We start from the raw sequence: 26,957 nt of genomic DNA, 5'->3' as shown, positions 1-26,957 counted from the left end.
TAAGTGGTTGTCGACATAAGTGGTTGTTGACATAAGTGGTTGTCGACATAAGTGGTTTTTGACATAAGTGGTTGTCAACATAAGTGGTTATTGACATAACTAAGTGTTGACATAAGTGGTTGTCGAGATAAATGGTTGTTGACATAAGTTGTTGTTGACATAAGTGGTTGTTGACATAACTAAGTGTTGACATAAGTGGTTGTCGAGATACATGGTTGTTGACATAAGTCGTTGTTGACATAAGTCGTTGTTGACACTAGTGATTGTCGACACAAAAGGTTGTTGACATAAGGTGTTGTGTACATATGTGGTTGTCGACATAAGGTGTTGTTGACATAAGGTGTTGTCGACACAAGTGGTTGTTGACATAAGGTGTTGTTGACACAAGTGGTTGTTGACATAAGGTGTTCTTGACATAAGTAATTGTTTACATAAGTGGTTGTCGACTTAAGTGGTTTATGACCTAAGTGGTTGTTGACATGGATAGTTGTTGACACAAGTGGTTGTCGACATAAATGGTTTATGACATAAGTCATTATTGACATAAGTGGTTGTTGACATAAGTGGTTGTCGACATAAATGGTTGTTGACATAAATAAGTGTTGACATAAGTGGTTGTTGACATAAGTGTTTGTTGACATACGTGGTTGTTGACATAAGTGGTTGTCGACATAAGTGGTTGCTGACGTAAGTGGTTGTCGACATAAGTGGTTGTTGACATAAATAAGTGTTGACATAAGTGGTTGTTGACATAAGTGGTTATCGACATAAGTGGTTGTTGATGTAAGTGGTTGTCGACATAAGTGGTTGTTGACATAAATAAGTGTTGACATACGTGGTTGTTGACATAAGTGGTTGTTGACATAAGTGGTTGTTGACGTAAGTGGTTGTCGACATAAGTGAAGTGAAGTGAATTATATTTATATAGCGCTTTTTCTCTAGTGACTCAAAGCGCTTTACATAGTGAAACCCAATATCTAAGTTACATTTAAACCAGTGTGGGTGGCACTGGGAGCAGGTGGGTAAAGTGTCTTGCCCAAGGACACAACGGCAGTGACTAGGATGGCGGAAGCGGGGATCGAACCTGCAACCCTCAAGTTGCTGGCACGGCCGCTCTACCAACCGAGCTATACCGCCCCAAGTGGTTGTGTACATAAGTGGTTGTTGACATAAATAAGTGTTGACATAAGTGGTTGTCGACATAAATGGTTGTTGACATAAGTTGTTGTTGACATAAGTGGTTCTTGACATAAGGTGTTGTTGACATAAGTGGTTGTTGACATAAGTGGTTGTCGACATAAGTGGTTGTTGACATACCTCAAGTTGGCCATTGCTCATAAGTTTTCAACCTACAGCTACTTGTTGACATTATTCATTATCCATTTCATTATGATTCTTTTTTTCAGCGGCGCTTTTATTTTGAAGGGCTGATTCCTTTACAGGCTGCATGCTACGTGTTGCCCATGTTTACAGCCATACTTTTGTTTTGAAGGTCTGACATTTTACAGGCTGCACCGTGTGTGTTACACCCATGTTTACCCAGATGAGACAAGTGGACCGGAAGCCGGCAGTACAAGAAAATATTGTTTTTAACGGAGGGAAAAAATGTCGGGCGTGGGGGCGTGGGGGGGGGGGGGGGGGGGGCAGGAACAGGAAGTCGGCAGAAAAGAAGGACAACATACGGGAGTTTCCAGGTGAAAACGGGAGGGATGACAGGTATGCAAAATAACCCACCATGAACGTCGACTCGAGCGGGCATTTTTAAGTAATAATAAGAACACGGTGACTCAGGACTTGATGAGTGGGTCAACATGGACGTGTTGTCGACCTAAACGGGTCCCCACTGTGTATGCAGGATAGAAAGCCACAGTGCACAGCAGAGCAGTGAGAATCAAAACTAGACCACACGCACAAAAACACACACAGGTGGGACTAAACAAAACTGCAGTTTGTGTGTACCTACGTGTACTTCTACTTATTCACAAGTGGATCAACTTTGCAGTCTGCAATGCGTCCGATTGTTACTCGTGTTACACTTTGGTGACGATGATTTGGCGAGCAAGACGGGAGTCCCAGCTGGAGCGCCTTTCACGCAGAGAAAGCAGACCGCAAACAGAAGATCGGGCTGAGCCTCTGACACAGGAGCCAGGTAGCATGGAGCATCAAACACTCACCGCACCAGCGGAGTAATAAGTGTCAGCTGTTAAACTTGGTCAATGCGGAATACTCAACTCACCTCTGTTACGCCTTTGATGCTACCTCATAATGCGGAACATTTCCAGGTTGATTTTACTGCCTGGTTGCGGAACAGGCAGAAAAATGATGGTGTGAAAGGAACGAGTGAGTAGTGCCTGAAACTGACACCTGAAGTTTTCTCTCCCAGACGCCCCGAATAAGTCAAATTATTATCAATTTTGTTACCTGTCGCCAAATCATTAAGCCACCAGTAGATGTGTCACCTACGGGTTGTGGTCTGAAAGCTAAAATCCTCAAACTTGTACAAATATTGGAAAAATGGTCAAGGACTTATGAACAATTAGTTGCCAAGTCCTGCCTGTGCCCCGGCAAGGAAGCTTGACGGCGGCCACATTTTTCCACGAGCCAAACTCAAATTTAACTTGAGTGCATTTCAGCCCCTTTAAGGAGTGTACTAAATTCCATGGTCAGTCTTTTGAATTTCTGCTTGACCAATAAAACGCGGGCTGAAGCTTTTGAGGGTTTCTTACTTCCCAGCATCCTGGAATGCACCGATACATTCACCAGGACGCCGCTTCTCTTTGGACGTAAATGGACATAGTCTGGATTCCTGACCAATGTCATTGTGTCCTACTGTGGACTATTGCTGCGCATTAAAAGAACAAATCCAGCAGTGGCCTCAGACTTTAGCACAGTATTGGAAGATGTCTCACATGTATTGCTCTTTTGATTAACCAGTAGAAGTAATCAAAGTTTTTTTAACCTCTCCTTGAGTCAAGTTTCTACCTCTGTTTCCTTGCCGCTCCAACAACCATTGACAGGTATGCCAATGCATGTCGAGTCACACAAACTCCGACGATCTTATCCTAGCGTGGATGCAAACACCATGAAGTTGTCCACAGGAGAATGGTTGTTTGTACCGTCATGGTCAGCCGGCACAAGCTACATCCTTGCTGCTGTTTTTATTTTTGTATGTTTACATGTTAGCCGGCAGTTGGTGCCTCAACCCTTCGGAGTCTTTTCTGGCTCGTGACTGCTGAGGTTCCCTTTTAGCCCCTTTTGGCGAGGTGTTGGTAGCTGGGGTGGCGGTGTGTGTGGCTTGCGCGACGGTAGAAGCCTGCATGGGCTTAGCCAGGGAGGAGGGCGCATTGGTTTTGGAGGGATGGGTAAGGGCAGCGTTTGGGGTTATGATTTGTTTCGGGAGGTGGGCGGATGCTGTAGCACAGTCAGTCGGTGTTGCGGTGTTCTTCACGGAGCTCGGGGATGATTTTGTGGGACGATTCAACGTGGACGTGGTGCTCGGGGTAAGGGTTTGCTTTACCGGATGGACGGTGAATCTGACTTTGGTGGGGGAGTTTGTGCTCGCAGGGGGAGGAGCGAGGGAAGGTTTGGGGATTTGGCTCGGGGTTGGAGTCCTGGCGGAATTTAAGACTGAAGGCTGAAGACAAGAAGTTGGACTTGAGGATTTGCTCAGGGAAGGGTTGGAGGTTGGCGTAAAAGATGGGGCCAATGTCTCAATGGGAGTTTGTCTGGGTGTGAGAGTTGGTGACGGGACTGGGGTTGTTGCAGGGCTGGTCCCGGACAATGGTGATGCGGCGGGCAGTGTGTTGGAAGCTTTAACTTGTGCGCTTTGTGGGGGTGTAGTGGAGACCGCTGGAGATGGAGGCGAGGAGCTCAGAGAGGACTTGGCTCCAAATGTTTGAGGTAAGGGAACTGGAGTTGAGACACAGGAGGGGGGAGGAGTGGAGGACGGCGACGGGGATGATGAGCGAGGAGAAGGGCTAGCGAACGGTTTGGGGCGCGGTGTCAAAGACAATGGGGTTGTTACTGTCAGGGGAGGGGTGGAGCAAGAAGGTGGTGATGAGGAGCGAGACGGTGGCTTTGGTTGGGGAGTCTGCGAGTTCATCGGATTAGAAGATGGTGGTGTGGGCACTGGTGAGGGGGTGGCAGGGGCCGAAGGCATTTGTGGAGCTGTGAAGGTGGGCATGGGGGTAACATGAGGGAAGCACTGTGTGTACATAGTAGGCTGAATGGGGGCTGGGGCCTGTTGCTGTATTTGGGCCATATTTCCTACAGGTGGCACTGCAGGATTAGAGGTGAGTATTCCCGCACTTCCACCTCGGGCTAACTGCCCCACCAGGAAAGGAGCTGTGAGCAAATTTCCACCTGAGGCCTTCCGGTGGAGAGGGGGATGAGGTTGCACGCCAGCCCAAGAGCGGTGAGGCAAAGTGGGCTGCGAGGCAGACATCAGTCTGGCCTCCTGGGTGAGCCTGCCCAATGCTGGTAGACCCTGACAGCTGTTACCGCCATGCCGCATAAGTGCTTCTTTTGCTCCCTGTTGGCTGTTCACATGAGCATTGCTATCTGGGCCACCTGGGGCAGCGGGGGGGTTGTAGGTTTGCATCTTGTTTAAGAGTGGGTTTGATGTTCCTCCTCCTGTTGGGGTTGTGACAGATCCAGCAAGTGCTGGAAGATGATCAGCCTGGAGGCGCAGGTTGTAGTGAATAGTCCTTCCTTGTTGGAGAGACGTTGGCATAGAAGACGCCGGAGCGGGGGTTGTCTTGGCCACAGGTGGGGGGATAAACCCACCTGGTGGGGGGATAAACCCACCTGGTGGGCCGATGGTGGAAGGAGAGGCAGGGAATCCTGCTCTTGGAGACAAACCTCCCATCCCGCTCATTGCCATCATTCCAATGAGGGAGCTGACTGATGGGCGAAGGGGTTGCAAGATGGGGGCACGAGGAGGCGAGAGCGGGAAGGAGGAGGAGGGGGACGGTGATATAAGAGGAGAAGGCAGGAAGAAAGTGCCCCCCAGTGCATGCTGTTGCTGCAATTGCTGTAGCTGCTGCTGCTGGTGCATGAGGGCGATGGCCACGTTACTTGTGGCAGCCGCTGTCTGCAGGGGGGCATGAACCAGCGGTGCCCAGATGAGGGGACGAGGTCTGGGAGACATGGTGCCACTTCTTCCAATGGCGGTGCTTCTTCCTGCCGCGGCCGCTGTGATGGCGTCCTGCATGGCCGGCATGCTGTCGTGTTTGACAATCTGCTGCACCAGTAAGCTGTCACAGGAACCCAGACTGCCTGCTGCCAGACCTACACCTGCCCCTGGACCTCCTGCACCCCGACCCCCTCCACGGCCCATACTTCCCCCGAGTGAACCACCTTGAGATGACTTCCTCAGGAGCACTGAGTTTTTCCTTCCTGTTGAGGAGCAAAGAAGATACAAACTAATTAAAGTAGATCTGATAAAAAATATGGCCGTTCTAATTTTGCAAGATTTCTGTGATAACGTAACATGTGAGTGCCGTTCTCATTTGCCACTGACAACGACAGAGCAACATGGCAGACAGCACCGAAAGAGTTTACAAACAATGCACCTCCGAATATTAAATCTAAAGTGCGGTAAATTAAAAAAGTAACGGTCAGTTGTAATGTTTGGAAAGCAGCGATAAAGTAGCGGCAAATCTGAGCACTCACCTGTTGTGATGGCATCGAGACACTCAAGCCGGAGATGAGGGAGCTAAGGATGCTAATGCGGGCAGACCTACCAACTGGCAAGACAAGGACACTGATTTGAAAGACTTCCAGCTCCAACTTAGCCACAACTCTGCGAGGTAATCACAACATCTACTACACTGTTCATTGTGCTAAATTTAAAGACCTATCATATCATCTACTACACTGTTCATTGTGCTAAAGTTAAAGACTTATCACAGAATCTACTACACTGTTCATTGTGCTAAAGTTAAAGACCTATCACAGCATCTAATACACTGTTCATTGTGCTAAAGTTAAAGACCTATCACAGCATCTAATACACTGTTCATTGTGCTAAAGTTAAAGACCTATCACAGCAGTTACGACACTGTTCATTGTGCTAAAGTTAAAGACCTATCACAGCAGTTACGACACTGTTCATTGTGCTAAAGTTAAAGGCCTATCACAGCATCTACTACACTGTTCATTGTGCTAAATTTAAAGACCTATCACAGCCTCTAATGCAGTTCATTGTGCTAAAGTTAAAGACCTATCACAGCATCTAATACACTGTTCATTGTGCTAAAGTTAAAGACCTATCACAGCATCTAATACACTGTTCATTGTGCTAAAGTTAAAGACCTATCACAGCAGTTACGACACTGTTCATTGTGCTAAAGTTAAAGACCTATCACAGCAGTTACGACACTGTTCATTGTGCTAAAGTTAAAGGCCTATCACAGCATCTACTACACTGTTCATTGTGCTAAATTTAAAGACCTATCACAGCCTCTAATGCAGTTCATTGTGCTAAAGTTAAAGACCTATCACAGCATCTAATACACTGTTCATTGTGCTAAAGTTAAAGACCTGTCCCAGCATCTAATACAGTTCATTGTGCTAAAGTTAAATACCTATCACAGCATCTAATACACTGTTCGTTGTGCTAAAGTTAAAGACCTGTCCCAGCATCTAATACAGTTCATTGTGCTAAAGTTAAAGACCTATCATAGCATCTACTACACTGTTGATTGTGCTAAAGTTAAAGACTATCACAGCATCTACTACACTGTTCATTGTGCTAAAGTTAAAGACTATCACAGCATCTACTACACTGTTCATTGTGCTAAAGTTAAAGACTATCACAGCATCTACTACACTGTTCACTGTGCTAAAGACCTAGCTGCAGATCTGCCAAGCATCACGCTTGAGCGTGCGAGTAGCGCAATTGAACCCTTTCTCATGGCACACTTGACATTTCTCACACTTATATTTTCCCATTTACTACTCTGTATGTATTGTTTCATAATGATACACTTGTTTTTTCGTGGCCTGCCGTAGTTCGAGTAATTCTGATTGACTTACCAAAAGAACCAATCACAGACCAATCCATAAATTCTCGTGCCAAAACCTAGCCAACCACTGAGGGCACGGCGCAATGTGAACCAATCAGAAGCACAGTAAAGCGGGCCTTTGCATCTTTATCTTTCACACACACACTTCAGCGCAGTGTTGTCCACTTGGCGACGTTCTTGCTAAATCTAGTATCTTTCCAACTTATCTTAGTGACTTACTTTCTCACAAGCGACTCGCGATAAATCTTGCAACTTTTTTGGGATGTTTGGAGACATGAAAGTCTACTGAATGTCTGCTTCTAGAATTACTTGTACTGAAAAACACATTTTTAGTAAAGCCTAGGCTGAGATCCAAATGTTTCATCACTGTCACACTTCAAATAAAAACAAACCTATGGTTCATGTCAATGAGCCAGTCGATAGATTTGGTTCATTCCTGAATATCACAACTCTTCAGTCTTTTGATCAAATTTGGAAACTCAACTAAGAATCGACATTAAGAAAATTAATTAACAGTAATTAGCATTTTCTAATTTATGGATTGCAATGCTTTTAAGTTGTTATTTCTACTATTTGCTAGTAATAGAGGAACCGCCCGTTTTGTATTTGTCTATTTAAAAAATGAACACAAGACTTTGTTGTGAAATTATACATTTAATTTTCTAGTCACGATTTAAAGCTTCCATCTGCATCAAATCGTATTGTTAAGTAATGTTAGTGAAACGTATCGTAACACATGTATCGAGATTCATATTGGATCGCCATTTAAGGTAGAGATGCACTCCCCTAATGTGACTGCAGCCTGAACGCTCCGGTGGCGTTCATCTGACCAGAATGTCATAATTTGTTGTCAAAATAGACGGTTGCAAAATAAATAGTTGATAAAAGAGCAGAAAACGGGCGAAAATCATCTCTTTTAGGAACTTGTGTCAATGTTCCACCACTCCTGTCTCCGGGTGCTTGTTCTTCGGAGCAGACGACAAACCAAATGTCCCGCAAACTGCCAGAGCCAAAAGTCTGTTCAGAAAACGTTGACTTTTTTTGCACAAAATCCTTGAAATTGCCACAAAGGACTGACACTGTTATGGCAAAATAGATATTTTAGTAATCTCTTGATTAAAAGCACAATTTGTCTTCACTGCTTTGGTCCGTTTTTTGGTCCTAAGATAGGACACTTTTATGACTCTTACGCATTCTTGGGGCTTGCTGGGGATGTCTCTAAACCTCCGCGACAAAGATTGCCGTGATGTTGGACAATCACTAATTTATGTTATATTTGTCCTTCGTCAAAGGTTACTCCTCAAATGGGTTTCTTTTGTGATTGTGACTGCCTGTTCAATGTTTAATCAAAACTTTCCTCGTTTTGGCCAATATCACAATCAGATTACGTGTGTTTTGCTCATCTTACTCCCCTTCCCAGGATGAAACATTACGCCACAACCTTTACTCCTTTCCCTCTCATTCCCAAAAGCTGTTAAGATCCGGAAGAGTTCTTTGTCTCTCTCTCTCTTGCTCTCTCTCGCTTCTTCTTGCTCTTTCTTCTTTCTTTCTGTAGCAGCATTAACTTTCTCCTTTGTAACCAAATGTTATTTGAACACTCAAATAAACATTTTAATAGTTCTTAAGATTTCTCTGGACAATAATTGATTGAATAGGAAAAATTCCAAATCAAGACCTACCAGAATAGTATAGAATACTTCTGGATCAGTTCGCAGCCGAGTGTGAAGCGACTGGGATGAGAATCAGCACCTCCAAATCCGAGTCCATGGTTCTCGACCGGAAAAGGGTGGAGTGCCAACTCCGAGTTGGGGAAAAGATCTTGCCCCATGTGGAGGAGTTCAAGTACCTTGGAATCTTGTTCACGAGTGAGGGAAGAGTGGATGGTGAGATCGACAGGCGGATCGTTTTAACGTCTTCAGTACTGCGGACGCTGTATCGATCCATTGTGGTGAAGAAGGAGCTGAGCCGGAAGGCAAAGCTCTCAATTTACTGGTCGATCTACGTTCCCATCCTCACCTATGGTCATGAGCTTTGGGTTATGACCGAAAGGACAAGATCACGGGTACAAGTGGCACGAATTAGTTTCCTCCGCAGGATGGCGGGTCTCTCCCTTAGAGATAGGGTGAGAAGCTCTGCCATCCGGGAGGAGCTCAAAGTAAAGCCGCTGCTCCTCCACATGGAGAGGAGCCAGATGAGGTGGTTCGGGCATCTGGTCAGGATGCCACCCGAACGCCTCCCTAGAGAAGATCCAGGAAACGTTGAGAAGACGAGAAGACTGTCTCTCGGCTGGCCTGGGAACGACTCGGGATCCCCCGGGAGGAGCTGGACAAAGTGGCTGGGCAGAGGGAAGTCTGTGCTTCCCTGCTTAGGCTGCTGCCCCCGCGACCTGACCTCAGATAAGCGGAAGAAGATGAATGGATGGACAGACTTCTGTAAACACAGCAGCTCGTGTGACGTCATGACGTCACATCTGCACGCAAGTCAGTTCTCATTTACATTTGACATTGCATTTTTTTTGTAATGTGGATGTCCTACCGTGCAGTGTTAACATAGTCTCAGGTTAACTTTTGGTTTAATTGGACAACACCCACACAACTCCGCCAAGGAGGGGCAGCAAGGAGGACAAAACCACTGAAGAGTGGGACCATCGGGAGAGATTGCGCTGGACTTTGTACTGCAGTCTTCTCTCCAGCACTGCTATTGCTACAGTTTGTACCACAATTTTAGTCTCCTCGTCTTACGGTAGGACATAAGCTCTTCAAAAGGTGACATCGGAACATCCTCATGCAAGAGCCCACATAAAGTCACAGTGTGATAACTCTTTGCCCCCATAATTGCCCCGAGCATGATATAAATAAAAAGATTAAAAATAACCCACTAAGTCAAAGCTCATACATGAGTGTGTGAAGCTCATGTTTGTAATGATCATGCATTCACGCAAGTCAGCGGGAATGCATGACGCATGCGATCGCGTCCTGCCCAAAGCGCCGACCTACCACCAAAATATTCAGGAAGAAGGGTGCATGTGGAAGGAAGTTATAGCGCCAGCTCAAAGTTGGCAGCAAACATGGTGCCAAGTAGTCACGTGAGGGCTTTTGACCAATTATTTAGGAGATGATCTGAAATGGAGTTGGCCATACTCCCTCTATAGACGGCTCTGAACTTATGCAGAGCCATGTATAGAGAGATTGCGGACAACTCGTTTTCAGAGTTGGTCCCCAACATGGCGCCCTGTAGTTACGTGAAGGGCTTTTGACCAATTAGAGAGAGTATCTTCTAAATGATTGGTCAAAAGCCCTTCACGTGCCCACAGGGCCCCATGTCTATATACAGATGCAGAGCCATGTATAGGGAGGGTATGGCTAACCCGGTTTCAAAGTTGATCGCAAACATGGCGTCCTGTAGTCACATCAGTGGCTTTTGACCAATCAGAGAGTATAGCCAGAGAATCTCCAAAATGATTGGTAAAAAGCCTTTCATGTGATTACAGTGTGCCATGGGTGCTACCAACCTTGAAACCAAGTTGGTCATACTCTATACATGGCTCTGCATCAGTTCACAGAGTATGGACAAGTATGGTACACAACATGGAATCCTGTAGTTATGTGAGGGTCTTTTGACAAATTAGAGAGAGTAGCTCCTAAATAATTGATCAAAAGTCCTTTACGTTACTAAAGAGTGCCATGTCGATGGACGGCTCTGAACTGATGCAGAGCCATGTATAGAGAGTATGGCCAACACGTTTTCAGAGTTGGTCTCCAACATGGTGCCCTGTAGTCACGGGAGGGGCTTTTTACCAATCAGAGAGAGCATCGCCGGAGGATCTCCGAAATGATTGGTCAAAAGCCCCTCAGGTGATTACAGAGTACCATGTTTGCAACTCATTTTGAAACTGAGTCGGCCATACTCTCTATAGACGGCTCTGCATCAGTTCGGAGCCGTCTATAGAGTATGGCCAACTTGGTTTCAGAGTTGGTACACAACATGGAATCCTGTAGTTATGTGAGGGGCTTTTGACGAATTAGAGAGAGTAGCTCCTAAATAATTGATCAAAAGTCCTTTACGTTACTAAAGAGCGCCATGTCGATGGACGGCTCTGAACTGATGCAGAGCCATGTATAGAGAGTATGGCCAACACGTTTTCAGAGTTGGTCTCCAACATGGTGCCCTGTAGTCACGGGAGGGGCTTTTTACCAATCAGAGAGAGCATCGCCGGAGGATCTCCGAAATGATTGGTCAAAAGCCCCTCAGGTGATTACAGAGTACCATGTTTGCAACTAATTTTGAAACTGAGTTGGCCATACTCTCTATAGACGGCTCTGCATCAGTTCGGAGCCGTCTATAGAGTATGGCCAACTCGGTTTCAGAGTTGGTACACAACATGGAATCCTGTAGTTATGTGAGGGTCTTTTGACGAATTAGAGAGAGTAGCTCCTAAATAATTGATCAAAAGTCCTTTACGTTACTAAAGAGCGCCATGTCGATGGACAGCTCTGAACTGATGCAGAGCCATGAATAGAGAGTATGGCCAACACGGTTTCAGAGTTGGTACTCAACATGGAATCCTGTAGTTATGTGAGAGGCTTTTGACAAATTATATAGAGTATCTACAGAGCGCCATGTCGATAGACGGCTCTGAACTGATGCAGAGCCGTGTATAGAGAGAGTATGGCCAACTCGGTTTGAAATTTTCTAGAAAACTTGGCACCCTGTAGTCACGTGAGGGGCTTTAGACCAATCAGAGCTTTAGACCAATCAGAGAGAGTATGGTCGGAGGATCTCCTATATGATTGGTCAAAAGCCACTCAAGTGACTACAGGGTGCCATGTTTGCAACTCAGAAACAGAGTTGGCCATACTTTCTATAAACGGCTCTGGATCAGTTCGGAGCCATCTATAGAGTACGGACATCTCAGTTTCAGAGTTGGTACACAACATGGTACCCTGGCCTCTCATTTAGGAGATCTTCTGAAACCAAGTTTGCAATACTCTCTCTATACAGGGCCCTGAACTGATGGATCAATTACCGCCACAGCTGGTGGAGAGGTGTAATACAAGTACAAGTATTGCTGCGTCCATACAGACCACATTTGAGAAACAAATGATTTGGTGGCCCTCTAGCAAAAGTCGGACAAGTAAAACCCAGGAAGTTAGCAGGTAGATTACCTATTCGGTCCAAACGGTCCACGGCGACGGTTTCAAAGGCCCGCCGCATCATGGGGTGCTCCTCCAGCACCTCATTGAAGCTGTCCACACTGAGTGAGTACAACCTGCAGTAGGTGTCAGCACGGACACTGGCTGTCCTCCGCCCTCGAGTCAGCAAACAGATTTCTGGGAGAGCAAGGAAGGTGATTAATGGAGCAAATGCAGCATGGCTCCGTATTCTCACCTCCAAAATAAGAGCCGTCGCTCAGCTTGGTTTCCTTGTTGCCTCTGGTCAGCACGCCGACTCGTCCATGTTGAATGAAGTACATCTTCCTGCCGACTGTTCCTTCTCTGATGATGAAGTCTGCCGGCTGGAAGACCTCAAAGCGCAGCTTGGTGAGCACGGCGGTCACAAAGTTGGGGTCGGCGTTAGCAAACAGCGGCATGTTAGCCACTAAGCTACGGCAGTTAAAGCTGACGATCTCCTGCAGGAACACACCCGTTAGCGGGAAGAACGACGCCACGTGAGACTTCTTTAGTGCGCAGGACTTACTTCTTTCAGCGGCTCACTGAGTTCTCCCAGGATGTTCTCCTCATCAAACATTTTGCCCTGAAAGCGATGCTCGTAGTACTCGTGGATCTTTTGTCGCACGTCCGCAGGAAGCTTGTGGAAGGACATGTACTGTTCTACTTGTTTGTACTGCAGGAACACACACACACACACACACACACACACACACACACACACACACACACACACACACACACACACACACACACACACACACACACACACACACACACACACACACACACACACACACACACACACACACACACACACACACCACGGTGTCACAGTCAGATAAATATTCATCAGATTGAAGGCACAATCAAATATAATATTGTTGATTCAAATGTAAAATGATATCATTTTAAACATTGGAACTAATTACAGTATCATTAATTGTTTCATTTCTCTGACAATCAATGTAAATACTTCATACTTTATTCATACTTAATATTCTTAGAAGGGTGTTCATTTATGTTACATGTCTTTCTTTTGTTACCGCACCTTATACATTTATGTTACATGTTTTTTAATTTCCGCACCTTATACATTTATGTTACATGTTTTTTTTTTACCACATCTTATACATTGATGTTACATGTTTTTTTTTTTATTACCGCACCTTATACATTTATGTTACATGTTTATTTGTTACCGCACCTTATAAATTCTTGTTACATGTCATTCTTTTGTTACCGCACCTTATACATTTTTGCTACATGTCGTTCTTTTGTTACCGCACCTTATACATTTATGTTACATGTCATTCTTTTGTTACCGCACCTTATACATTTATGTTACATGTTTTTGTTATCTCACCTGAGACATTAATGTTACGTTTTTGTTACCGCACCTTATACAATCATGTTACATGTTTTTTTAATTACCACACCTTATAATGTATGTTACATGTTTATTTGTTATCGCACCTTATACATTTGTGTTATATGTCATTATTGTGTTACCGCACCTTATACATTAATGTTACGTTTTTGTTACCGCACTTTATACATTTATGTTACGTTTTTTGTTATTGCACCTAATACATTTATGGTACATGTTTTTTGTTACCACACATTATACATTCATGTTACATGTTTTTTAATTACCGCACCTTATACATTTATGTTACATGTTTTTTAATTACCGCACCTTATACATTTATGTTACATGTTTTTTTTACCGCACCTTATACATTGATGTTACATGTTTTTTTTAATTACCGCACCTTATACATTTATGTTACATGTTTATTTGTTACCGCACCTTATACATTTTTGTTACATGTCATTCTTTTGTTACCGCACCTTATACATTTTTGTTACATGTCATCCTTTTGTTACCGCACCTTATACATTTTTGCTACATGTCATTCTTTTGTTATCGCACCTTATACATTTATGTTACATGTCATTCTTTTGTTACCGCACCTTATACATTTATGTTACATGTTTTTGTTATCTCACCTGAGACATTAATGTTACGTTTTTGTTACCGCATCTTATACAATCATGTTACATGTTTTTGTTACCTCACCGGAGACATTAATGTTACATTTTTGTTACCGCACCTTATACATTCATGTTACATGTCTTTTTAATTACCGCACCTTATACATTTGTGTTGCATATCATTCTTTTGTTACCGCACTTAATACATTTATGTTACATGTTTTTTTGTTACTGCATATTATACATTTATGTTACATGTTTTTGTTGCCTCACGGTATACATTCATGTTACATGTTTTTTAATTACTGCACCTTATACATTTATGTTACATGTTTTTTTGTTACCGCACTTTATACATTTATGTTACATGTTATTCTTTTGTTACCACACCTTATACATTTATGGTACATCATTGTTTCCCCCTGCACCTTATACATTTATGTTACATGTTTTTTGTCACCACACCTAATACATTTATATTACATGCTTTTTGTTACCGAGCCTTATACATTTATGTTACATGTTTTAATGTTGCCTCACCTTATACAATACTGTTTCATCTTATTTTATGTTACCCCACCTTATACAATAATGTTACATGTTATTTAATGTTACCTCACCTTACACATTGTTACATGTTATGTAAAGTTACCTCACCTTATACAATAAAGTTTCATGTTATTTCATGTAACCTCACCTTACACATTGTTACATGTTATGTTTAGTTACCTCACCTTATACATTAATGTTTCATGTTATTTTATGTAACCTCACCTTATACAATCATGTTTCAGGTTATTTTATGTTGCCTCACCTTTTACAATAATGTTACATGTTATTTTAGTTACTTCACCTTATACAATAATGTTACATGTTATTTTAGTCACCTCACCTTATACAATCATGTTACATGTTATTTTAGTCACCTCACCTTATACAATCGTGTTACATGTTATTTTAGTCACCTCACCTTATACAATCATGTTACATGTTATTTTAGTCACCTCACCTTATACAATAATGTTACATGTTATTTTAGTTACCTCACCTTATACAATAATGTTACATGTTATTTTAGTTACCTCACCTTATAAAATCATGTTACATGTTATTTTAGTCACCTCACCTTATACAATCATGTTACATGTTATTTTAGTCACCTCACCTTATACAATAACGTTACATGTTATTTTAGTTACCTCATCTTATACAAGAATGTTACATGTTATTTTAGTCACCTCACCTTATACAATCATGTTACATGTTATTTTAGTCACCTCACCTTATAAAATCATGTTACATGTTATTTTAGTCACCTCACCTTATACAATCATGTTACATGTTATTTTAGTCACCTCACCTTATACAATCATGTTACGTGTTATTTTAGTCACCTGACCTTATACAATCATGTTACATGTTATTTTAGTTACCTCACCTTATACAATAATGTTACATGTTATTTTAGTCACCTCACCTTATACAATCATGTTACATGTTATTTTAGTCACCTCACCTTATACAATAAAGTTTTGTGTTATTTTATGTAACCTCACCTTACACATTGTTACATGTTATTTTAGTCACCTCACCTTATACAATAATGTTACATGTTATTTTAGTCACCTCACCTTATACAATAATGTTACATGTTATTTTAGTTACCTCACCTTATACAATAATGTTACATGTTATTTTAGTCACCTCACCTTATACAATCATGTTACATGTTATTTTAGTCACCTCACCTTATACAATAATGTTACATGTTATTTTAGTCACTTCACCTTATACAATAATGTTACATGTTATTTTAGTTACCTCATCTTATACAATCATGTTACATGTTATTTTAGTCACCTCACCTTATACAATCATGTTACATGTTATTTTAGTCACCTCACCTTATACAATAATGTTACATGTTATTTTAGTCACTTCACCTTATACAATAATGTTGCATGTTATTTTAGTTACCTCACCTTATACAATCATGTTACATGTTATTTTAGTCACCTCACCTTATACAATCATGTTACATGTTATTTTAGTCACCTCACCTTATACAATCATGTTACATGTTATTTTAGTCACTTCACCTTATACAATAATGTTACATGTTATTTTAGTCACTTCACCTTATACAATAATGTTACATGTTATTTTAGTTACCTCACCTTATACAATCATGTTACATGTTATTTTAGTCACCTCACCTTATACAATAATGTTACATGTTATTTTAGTCACTTCACCTTATACAATAATGTACATGTTATTTTAGTCACCTCACCTTATACAATCATGTTACATGTTATTTTAGTCACCTCACCTTATACAATCATGTTACATGTTATTTTAGTCACCTCACCTTATACAATCATGTTACATGTTATTTTAGTCACCTCACCTTATACAATAATTTTACATGTTATTTTAGTCACCTCACCTTATACAATAATGTTACATGTTATTTTAGTCACCTCACCTTATACAATAATGTTACATGTTATTTTAGTCACCTCACCTTATACAATCATGTTACATGTTATTTTAGTCACCTCACCTTATACAATAATTTTACATGTTATTTTAGTCACCTCACCTTATACAATAATGTTACATGTTATTTTAGTCACCTCACCTTATACAATCATGTTACATGTTATTTTAGTCACCTCACCTTATACAATAATGTTACATGTTATTTTAGTTACCTCACCTTATACAATCATGTTACATGTTATTTTAGTCACCTCACCTTATACAATCATGTTACATGTTATTTTAGTCACCTCACCTTATACAATAATGTTACATGTTATTTTAGTTACCTCACCTTATACAATGATGTTTCATGTGTTGATGTTAGCTGACCTTCTACGATGATGTTTCCTGTTATGTGTGTGACAGCAGGTGTTCCAGCGGTCCTCACCTTCTCCTGGTACTGGCGGCGGGAGGAGTCCAGGGACTGGATGAGGGCGGTGGCGTGGCCGATGAACATGGCGTAGCAGGTGGCGCCCACGATCATGCTGAGCATGGTCAGCCACACGTCGTTCATGCCCTCAGGAGCCTGGGCCCCGTAGCCGATGCACAGCATGTGACTCATGGCTTTGAACAGAGCGTAGGAGTACTGAATGCCCCAGGTGTCGTTCTGGACCACACGGGAGAGGACATGGCGCTTACACTTACATAGACACTTAGACTTACACCTAGACTTAGACATAGATTTAGACATACAACTAGACCTAGATTTAGCCTTAAACTCAGACCTAGACCTAGACTCAGACCTAGACCTAGACTTAGATTTCAACTTAGCCTTAGACTTAGACCTAGAACAAGACTCAGACCTAGTCTTAGATTTAGACTTCAATTTAGCCTTACACTTAGATCTAGCCTTAGACCTAGACTTAGATGTAGACTTAATTAGTTGTAGACTTCGACGTATACTTAGACTTAGTTGTGGACTTCAACTTATACTTAGACTTAGATATGGCTTAGACTTAGGTGTAGAGGTAGACTTAACCTAGACTTAGATGTAGACTTAGACCTAGACTTAGACTTCAACCTAGGACTAGACCTACACTTAGATGTAGACTTAGGCCTAGCCTTAGCTAAAACCTAGGACTAGACTTACACCTAGACTTAGACATAGACTTAGACATACAACTAGACCTAGATTTAGCCTTAGACTCAGACCTAGACCTAGACTCCGACCTAGACCTAGACTTAGATTTCAACTTAGCCTTAGACTTAGACCTAGTACTAGACTCAGACCTAGTCTTAGATATAGACTTCAATTTAGCCTTACACTTAGACCTAGCCTTAGACCTAGACTTAGATGTAGACTTAACTAGTTGTAGACTTCGACGTATACTTAGACTTAGTTGTGGACTTCGACTTATACTTAGACTTAGATTTAGGCTTGGACTTAGGTGTAGAGTTAGACTTAACCTAGACTTAGATGTAGACTTAGACCTAGACTTAGACTTCAACCTAGAACTAGACCTAGACTTAGATGTAGACTTAGGCCTAGCCTTATCTAAACCTAGGAATAGACTTAGACCTAGACTTAGACATAGACTTAGCCTTAGACTTTGACTCAGTCCTAGCACTTGTCTTAGACCTAGACCTAGACTTAGATTTAGACTTCAACTTAGCCTTAGACTTAGACTCAAACCTAGAACTAGACTTAGACCTTGACTCAGACCTAGTCCTAGACTTAGATTTAGACTTTGACTTAGCCTTACACTTAGACCTAGACTTAGATGCAGTTGTAGACTTAGACTTATACTTGGATGTATACTTAGACTTCGATGTAGACTTAGACTCAAGCCTAGACTTAGATGTAGACTTAGATTTAGACCTAGACTTAGACTTCAACCTAGACCTAGACCTAGCCTTAGACCTAGATTTAGCCTTGGACTTAGATTTAGACTTAGCTGTAGACTTAGGCTTAGATGTAGACTTAGACTTACACTTAGACTTACACTTAGACTTAGCTGTAGACTTAGATGTAGACTTAGACTTAGATGTAGACTTAGATGTAGACTTAGACTTAGATGTAGACTTAAATGTAGACTTAGACTTAGACTTGGACAAACTTTAATGACCCACAAGGGATTAGCTGGGCTTCTCCTCCCCTCCCCCACAGCTGCCATCCCAACATTTACTCAACTAAGTGTGTGTGTGTTTGTGTGTGTAAGTAAGTGTGTGTGTGTGTATGTGTGTGCAACTAAGTGTATGTGTTTATGTGTGTAAGTAAGTGTGTGTGTGTGTGTGTTCGCGTGTAAGGAAGTGTGTGTGTTTGTATGTGTGTGCAACTAAGTGTGTGTGGTTTTGTGTAAGTGTGTGTGTTTGTGCAACTAAGTGTGTGTTTGTGTGTAATTAAGTGTGTGTGTTTGTGCAACTAAGTGTGTGTGTTTGTGTGTAAGTGTGTGTGTTTGTGCAACTAAGTGTGTGTTTGTGTGTAATTAAGGGTGTGTGTTTGTGCAACTAAGTGTGTGTGTTTGTGTGTAAGTGTGTGTGTTTGTGCAACTAAGTGTGTGTGTGTAAGTAAATGTGTGTGTTTTTTTGCAAGTAAGTGTGTGCGTTTGTGTGTATATGCAAGTAAGTGTGTGTTCGTGTGTAAGGAAGTGTGTGTGCGTGCAACTAACTGTGTGTTTGTGTGAAAGTGTGTATGTGTGTGTGCGCATGTGGGAAGTGTGTGTTCGTGTGTAGGAAGTGTGTGTGTGTGTGTGTATGTGTGTGCAACTAAGTGTGTGTTTGTGTGAAAGTGTGTATATGTGTATGTGTGTGTGCGCATGTGGGAAGTGTGTGTTCGTGTATGTGTGTGCAACTAAGTGTGTGTTTGTGTGAAAGTGTGTATGTGTGTGTGTGCGCATGTGGGAAGTCTGTGTTTGTGTGTAAATGCAAGTAAGGGTGTGTTCGTGTGTAAGGAAGTGTGTGTGTGTGTGTGTTTGCAACTAAGTCTGTGTTTGTGTGTAAGTAAGTATGTGTGTGTGTGTGTGTGTGTGTGTGTGTGTGTGCGTGTGGGAAGGGTGTGTTTGTGTATAAGTAAGTAAATGTGTGTGTTTGTGTGTAGGTAAGTGTTTGTGTTTGTGTGTAAGTAAGTAAATATGTGTGTGTGTGTGTGTGTGTGGGTGTGTGTGTGTGTGTGTGTGGGAAGGGTATGTTTGTGTATAAGTAAGTAAATGTGTGTGTTTGTGTGTGTGTGTGAGTGTGTGCGTGTGGGAAGGGTATGTTTGTGTATAAGTAAGTAAATGTGTGTGTTTGTGTGTAGGTAAGTGTTTGTGTTGGTGTGTAAGTAAGTAAATATGTGTGTGTGTGTGTGTGTGTGTGAGAGTGTGTGTGTGCGTGTAGGAAGTGTGTGTTGTGTTTGTGTGTAAGTAAGTAAATATGTGTGTGTGTGTGTGTGTGTGTGTGAGTGTGTGCGTGTGGGAACGGTGTGTTTGTGTATAAGTAAGCAAATGTGTGTGTTTGTGTGTAGGTAAGTGTTTGTGTGTAAGTAAGTAAATGTGTGTGTTTGTGTGTAGGTAAGTGTTTGTGTTGGTGTGTAAGTAAGTAAATTTGTGTGTGTGTGTGTGTGTGTGTGAGTGTGCGTGTGGGAAGGGTGTGTTTGTGTATAAGTAAGTAAATGTGTGTGTTTGTGTGTAGGTAAGTGTTTGTGTTGGTGTGTAAGTAAGTAAATATGTGTGTGTGTGTGTGTGTGAGTGTGCGTGTGGGAAGGGTGTGTTTGTGTATAAGTAAGTAAATGTGTGTGTTTGTGTGTAGGTAAGTGTTTGTGTTTGTGTGTAAGTAAATATCTGTGTGTGCGTGTAGGAAGTGTGTGTTTGTGTGTAAGTAAGTAAATGTATGTGTGTGTGAGTGTGTAGGAAGTGTGCGTTAAAACAAGGAAGTGTGTGTTTGTGTGTAAGTAAAAAAATGTCTGTGTGTGTGTGTGTGTGTGTGTGTGTGTGTGTGTGTGTGTGTGCGTGTAGGAAGGGTGTGTTTGTGTGTAAATAAGTACATGTCCGTGTGTTTGTAGGAAGTGTGTGTTTGTGTGTAAGTAAAAAAATGTCTGTGTGTGTGTGTGTGTGTGTGTGTGTGTGTGTGTGTAGGAAGGGTGTGTTTGTGTGTAAGGAAGTGTGTGTGTGTGTGTTTGCAACTAAGTCTGTGTTTGTGTGTAAGTAAGTACGTGTGTGTGTGTGTGTGTGTGTGTGTGCGTGTGTGTGTGTGAGTGTGTGCGTGTGGGAAGGGTGTGTTTGTGTATAAGTAAGTAAATGTGTGTGTTTGTGTGTAGGTAAGTGTTTGTGTTGGTGTGTAAGTAAGTAAATATGTGTGTGTGTGTGTGTGTGTGTGTGTGTGTGTGTGTGTGTGTGTGTGTGTGTGTGTGTGTGAGTGTGTGCGTGTGGGAAGGGCGTGTTTGTGTATAAGTAAGTAAATGTGTGTGTTTGTGTGTAGGTAAGTGTTTGTGTGTAAGTAAGTAAATATGTGTGTGTGTGTGTGTGTGTGTGTGTGCATGTAGGAAGTGTGTGTTGTGTTTGTGTGTAAGGAAGTAAATGTGTGTGTGTTTTTGTGTAAGTAAATATCTGTGTGTGCGTGTAGGAAGTGTGTGTTTGTGTGTAAGTAAGTAAATGTATGTGTGTGTGAGTGTGTAGGAAGTGTGCGTTAACGCAAGGAAGTGTGTGTTTGTGTGTAAGTAAAAAAATGTCTCTGTGTGTGTGTGTGTGTGTGTAGGAAGGGTGTGTTTGTGTGTAAATAAGTACATGTCCGTGTGTTTGTAGGAAGTGTGTGTTTGTGTGTAAGTAAAAAAATGTCTGTGTGTGTGTGTGTGTGTGTGTGTGTGTAGGAAAGGTGTGTTTGTGTGTAAATAAGTACATGTCCGTGTGTTTGTAGGAAGTGTGTGTTTGTGTGTAAGTAAAAAAATGTCTGTGTGTGTGTGTGCGTGTGTGTGTGTAGGAAGGGTGTGTTTGTGTGTAAGTAAGTGTGTGTTTGTGTGTAAATAAGTAAATGTCTGCGTGTTTGTAGGAAGTGTGTGTTAGTGTGTAAGTAAGTAAACATGTGTGTGTGTGTGTGTGTGTGTCCAAATATAGACATCCAACCCTTGAGGGGACTTTCTCCAGGGAAAAGCCCAGCATCCGCTTGCTAGGCAACAGTCACCACGGCAACAGCTGTCACATGACTCCAATTTCTTTCCATTCACCGTTTGTGCCTCTTGGGTGTCACCATGGCGACAGTTTTCCTCCACGTCGCTGCCCGGGCCCATGAGCAACCTGGCGCAGGCGGAGGACACAGAAACCAAGAGGGAAAGGTGGAGACTCACCACCATCAGGTTCTTGGACACCCAGCAGTCGGGGGGGAAGTCCTGCAGCATGGGGACCAGGAACTGCAGGCAGCCGTCCCAGTGGCAGAGCAGCAGCATCATCCCGATCAGGTTGACGATCCTCACCATGGCACTGGCCAGGTCGTAGGTCATGTGGAAGATCTAGTCAGACCAGGTCCGTTACTGAGTCATCCCCACACGGTAAAACTGAACGCTAAACCTGTCGTCGCCAACATAATACAGATGTACGCTCCAACATCTGGACGCCATCCACAACTTTGACCATGACCTCCGAACAGCCTAGGACAAAATACCCATCCATCCATGCATCCATTTTCTTCCGCTCATCCGAGGTCGGGTCTAAACAGAGAAGCCAGGACTTCCCTCCCCCCAGCCACTTCGATCCCCAGGCGTTCCCAGGCCAGCCGGGAGACATAGTCTGCCCAACGTGTCCTGGGTCTTCCCTGTGGCCTCCTACTGGTCGGACGTGCCCTAAACACCTCCCTAGGGAGGCGTTCGGGTGGCATCCTGACCAGATGCCCGAACCACCTCATCTGGCTCCTCTCCATGTGGAGGAGCAGCGGCTTTACTTTGAGGTCCTCCCGGATGACAGAGCTTCTCACCCTATCTCTAAAGGAGAGACCCACCACCCGGCGGATGAAACTCATTTGGGCCGCTTGTACCCGTGATCTTGTCCTTTTGGTCATGACCCAAAGCTCATGACCATAGGTGAGGATGGGAACGTAGATCGACCGGTAAATTGAGAGCTTTGCCCTCCGGCTCAGCTCCTTCTTCACCACAACGGATCGATACAGCGTCCGCATTACTGAAGACGCCGCACCGATCCGCCTGTCGATCTCACCATCCACTCTTCCCTCACTGGGGAACAAGACTCTGAGGTACTTAACTCCTCCACATGGGGAAAGATACCCAGAAGAGAAAAACAACTGACGGCGTCTGCAGTGATGTGGACCCTGTATCGATCCGTCGTGGTGAAGAAGGAGCTGAGCCGGAAGGCAAAGCTCTCAATTTAGCTGTCGATCTACGTTCCCATCCTCACCTATGGTCATGAGCTTTGGGTTATGACCAAAAGAAAAAGACCATGGATGCAAGCAGCTGGAATGAGTTTCCTCCGCCGGGTGGAGGTTCTCCCTTAGAGAAAGGGTGAGAAGATCTGTCATCCGGAAGGTCATCCGTTGCTCCTCCAAATGGAAAGGAGCTTGGTGGTTTGGGCATCTGGTCAGGATGTCCTCCGGGAGCCTCCCTGGGGAGGTGTTTAAGGCACGTCCGACCGATACAGTGACACATGGACGTCCGCATCACTGAAGACGCCGCACTGATCCGCCTGTCGATCTCACCATCCACTCTTCCCTCACTGGGGAACAAGACTCTGAGGTACTTAACTCCTCCACATGGGGCAAGATACCCAGAAGAGAAAAACAACTGACGGCGTCTGCAGTGATGTGGACCCTGTATCGATCCGTCGTGGTGAAGAAGGAGCTGAGCCGGAAGGCAAAGCTCTCAATTTAGCTGTCGATCTACGTTCCCATCCTCACCTATGGTCATGAGCTTTGGGTTATGACCAAAAGAAAAAGACCACGGATGTAAGCAGCTGGAATGAGTTTCCTCCGCCGGGTGGAGGTTCTCCCTTAGAGAAAGGGTGAGAAGATCTGTCATCCGGAAGGTCATCCGTCGCTCCTCCAAATGGAAAGGAGCTTGGTGGTTTAGGCATCTGGTCAGGATGTCCTCCAGGAGCCTCCCTGGGGAGGTGTTTAAGGCACGTCCGACCGATACAGCGACACATGGACGTCCGCATCACTGAAGACGCCGCACTGATACGCCTGTCGATCTCACCATCCACTCTTCCCTCACTCGTGAACAAGACTCCTAGGTACTTGAACTCCTCCACTTGGGGCAAGATCTCCTCCCTAACCCGGAGATGGCACTCCACCATTTTCCGGGCGAGAACCATTCCAACATTGCTTGCGTTGTAAGTGTGTGACTTGGGTGTTGCGGAATGATGTGTGATCACGGGCGAGCGTGCCGGGTGGTGGTGCTCTCACCTCCTCCCACTGGTGGATGTATCGTATAAGTCTGGAGAGGCGGAGCAGGCGCAGCAGGCTGAGGATCTTCGTGAAGCGCACGATGCGGAGCGCCCTGGCCGTCCTGTAGACCTCCGAGTCCAGGCTGTCCACCATCAGGAAGATGTAGTCCACCGGGATGGACGACACAAAGTCCACCAGGAACCAGGTCTTCAGGTACTTGTGGCGGATGGCCCTGACGCACACAGCCACAACAAAGGCTCAGCAAACATTCCACGCTCCACCGCGCCGTCCACCTGGCCGCTCATTCATATTCATGAGGCTGTGAAACAAAAGGTGCTCTCTTTCACCTTGTCTCACCTGTAACACCCACACACTGACCTGGGGTCCAGCAGGATCTCGGTGTTGTCCTCCTTGACGATGCCGGTGCGGAAGTTGAGCACCAGGTCGACCATGAAGAGCGTGTCGGAGAGCACGTTGAAGATGATCCAGGACGCCGTGTTCTCGTCCCGGAAGAAGGTGATGCCCACCGGCAGCACGATGAGGTTGCCCACCATCAGCATCAGCATCAGCAGGTCCCAGTAGAACCTGAAAGCAGCACATCTGGCACATGACACCCTGCAGGAACGCCTGAGCAACATCAGGAGCAACAATGACAATGCAGTTGAAGGCCTACTGAAAGCCACTACTCCCGACCACGCAGTCTGATAGTTTATATATCAATGATGAAATCTTAACATTGCAACACATGCCAATACGGCCGGGTTAACTTATAAAGTGACATTTTAAATTTCCCGCCACAATTCCGCTTGAAAACGTCTATGTATGATGACGTATGCGCGTGAGGTAAACGGTTGATACGGAAGTATTCGGACACCATTGAATCCAATACAAAAAGCTCTGTTTTCTTCCCAAAATTCCACAGTATTCTGGTGAATCTTTTGCAATTTGTTTAATGAACAATGGAGACTGCAAAGAAGAAAGTTGTAGGTGGGATCGGTGTATTAGCGGCGGACTACAGCAACACAACCAAGAGGACTTTGAGCCGAACGACCTCACCTGGACTTCCTCCGTCTCCGGACCGCCAACCGCATCGGTGATCGGGTGAAGTCCTTCGTCGTACCGTCGATCGCTGGAACGCAGGTGAGCACGGATGTTGATGAGCAGATGAGAGCTGGCGTAGGTGGAGAGCTAATGTTTTTAGCATAGCTCTATCAAGGTTCCGTAGCTAAGTTAGCTTCAATGGCGTCGTTAGCAACAGCATCGCTAAGCTGGAAAGCATTAACCGTGTAGTTACATGTCCAGAGTTTGGTAGTATTGTTGATCTTCTGTCTATCCTTCCAGTCAGGGACTTATTTGTTTTGTTTCTATCTACAGTTAAGCACGATGCTATCACGTTAGCTCCAAAGCTAAAGTGTTTCACCGATGTGTTGTCGTGGAGATAAAAGTCACCGTGAATGTCCATTTCGCGTTCTCGACTCTCATTTTCAAGAGGATATAGTATCCGAGGTGGTTTAAAATACAACTCCGTGATCCACAATAGAAAAAGGAGAGAGTGTGGAATCCAATGAGCCAGCTTGTACCTAAGTTACGGTCAGAGCAAAAAAAGATACGTCCTGCACTGCACTCTAGTCCTTCACTTTCACGTTCCTCATCCACGAATTTTTCATCCTTGCTCAAATTAATGGGGTAATCGTCGCTTTCTCGGTCCGAATCGCTCTCGCTGCTGGTGTAAACAATGGGGAAATGTGACGTCACGCTACTTCCGGTACAGGCAAGGCTTTTTTTTATCAGCGACCAAAAGTTGCGAACTTTATCGTGGATGTTCTCTACTAAATCCTTTCAGCAAAAATATGGCAATATCGCGAAATGATCAAGTATGACACAGAATGGATCTGCTATCCCCGTTTAAATACAAACATTCATTTCAGTAGGCCTTTAAGGAAAATGAAATATGATCAAGAATAAAATCCCGATATCAGGAGAACAAAGACTGGAAGATGAGAAAAATGTCTTAGACTTAGATTTGGTCACATCTAGTCTTAGACTTAGATTGGTCACATCTAGTCTTAGACTTAGATTGGTCACATCTAGTCTTAGACTTAGATTGGTCACATCTAGTCTTAGACTTGGATTAGTCACAGGTAGTCTTAGACTTAGATTGGTCACATCTAGTCTTAGACTTAGATTGGTCACATCTAGTCTTAGACTTGGATTAGTCACAGGTAGTCTTAGACTTAAATTGGTCACATCTAGTCTTAGACTTAGATTGGACACATCTAGTCTTAGACTTAAATTGGTCACATCTAGTCTTAGACTTACATTGGTCACATCTAGTCTTAGACTTACATTGGTCACATCTAGTCTTAGACTTGGATTGGTCACAGGTAGTCTTAGACTTAGATTGGAAACATCTAGTCTTAGACTTACATTGGTCACATGTAGCCTTAGACTTAGATTGGTCACAGGTAGTCTTAGACTTAGATTAGACACATTTAGTCTTAGACTTAGATTGGTCACAGGTAGTCTTAGACTTAGATTGGACACATCTAGTCTTAGACTTAGATTGGTCACATCTAGTCTTAGACTTAGATTGGTCACATCTAGTCTTAGACTTACATTGGTCACATTTTGTCTTAGACTTAGATTGGTCCCATCTAGTCTTAGACTTAGATTGGTCACATCTAGTCTTAGACTTATATTGGTCCCATCTAGTCTTAGACTTAGATTGGTCAGATCTAGTATTAGACTTAGATTGGTCACATCTAGTCTTAGACTTACATTGGTCACATCTAGTCTTAGACTTAGATTGGTCACATTTTGTCTTAGACTTAGATTGGTCCCATCTAGTCTTAGACTTACATTGGTCACATCTAGTCTTTGACTTATATTGGTCACATCTAGTCTTAGACTTAGA

General features: G+C 43.4%; 1 protein-coding gene across 1 annotated transcript in view; it reads right to left on the bottom strand.

Annotated features, from left to right (window-relative positions):
- Nucleotides 1–2,668: 2,668 nt before the first annotated feature.
- The window catches only part of LOC133660513 (potassium/sodium hyperpolarization-activated cyclic nucleotide-gated channel 3-like), a 42,126-nt gene continuing 17,837 nt past the window's right edge, over nucleotides 2,669–26,957 (bottom strand). The window contains exons 2-9 of the mRNA XM_062064050.1: nucleotides 24,422–24,628; nucleotides 24,062–24,275; nucleotides 21,999–22,160; nucleotides 17,130–17,348; nucleotides 12,726–12,872; nucleotides 12,417–12,657; nucleotides 12,194–12,358; nucleotides 2,669–5,397 (exon numbers count right to left, since the gene is read on the bottom strand). Of these exons, the coding sequence (XP_061920034.1) occupies nucleotides 3,173–5,397; nucleotides 12,194–12,358; nucleotides 12,417–12,657; nucleotides 12,726–12,872; nucleotides 17,130–17,348; nucleotides 21,999–22,160; nucleotides 24,062–24,275; nucleotides 24,422–24,628 (3,580 nt within the window). The 3' untranslated portion in view covers nucleotides 2,669–3,172. The remainder of the gene's footprint in view (nucleotides 5,398–12,193; nucleotides 12,359–12,416; nucleotides 12,658–12,725; nucleotides 12,873–17,129; nucleotides 17,349–21,998; nucleotides 22,161–24,061; nucleotides 24,276–24,421; nucleotides 24,629–26,957) is intronic.

Source organism: Entelurus aequoreus, linkage group LG11 (genome assembly GCF_033978785.1).
Source record: "Entelurus aequoreus isolate RoL-2023_Sb linkage group LG11, RoL_Eaeq_v1.1, whole genome shotgun sequence".
NCBI lineage: Eukaryota > Metazoa > Chordata > Actinopteri > Syngnathiformes > Syngnathidae > Entelurus > Entelurus aequoreus.
This window is presented reverse-complemented; position numbering and strand designations above follow the sequence as displayed.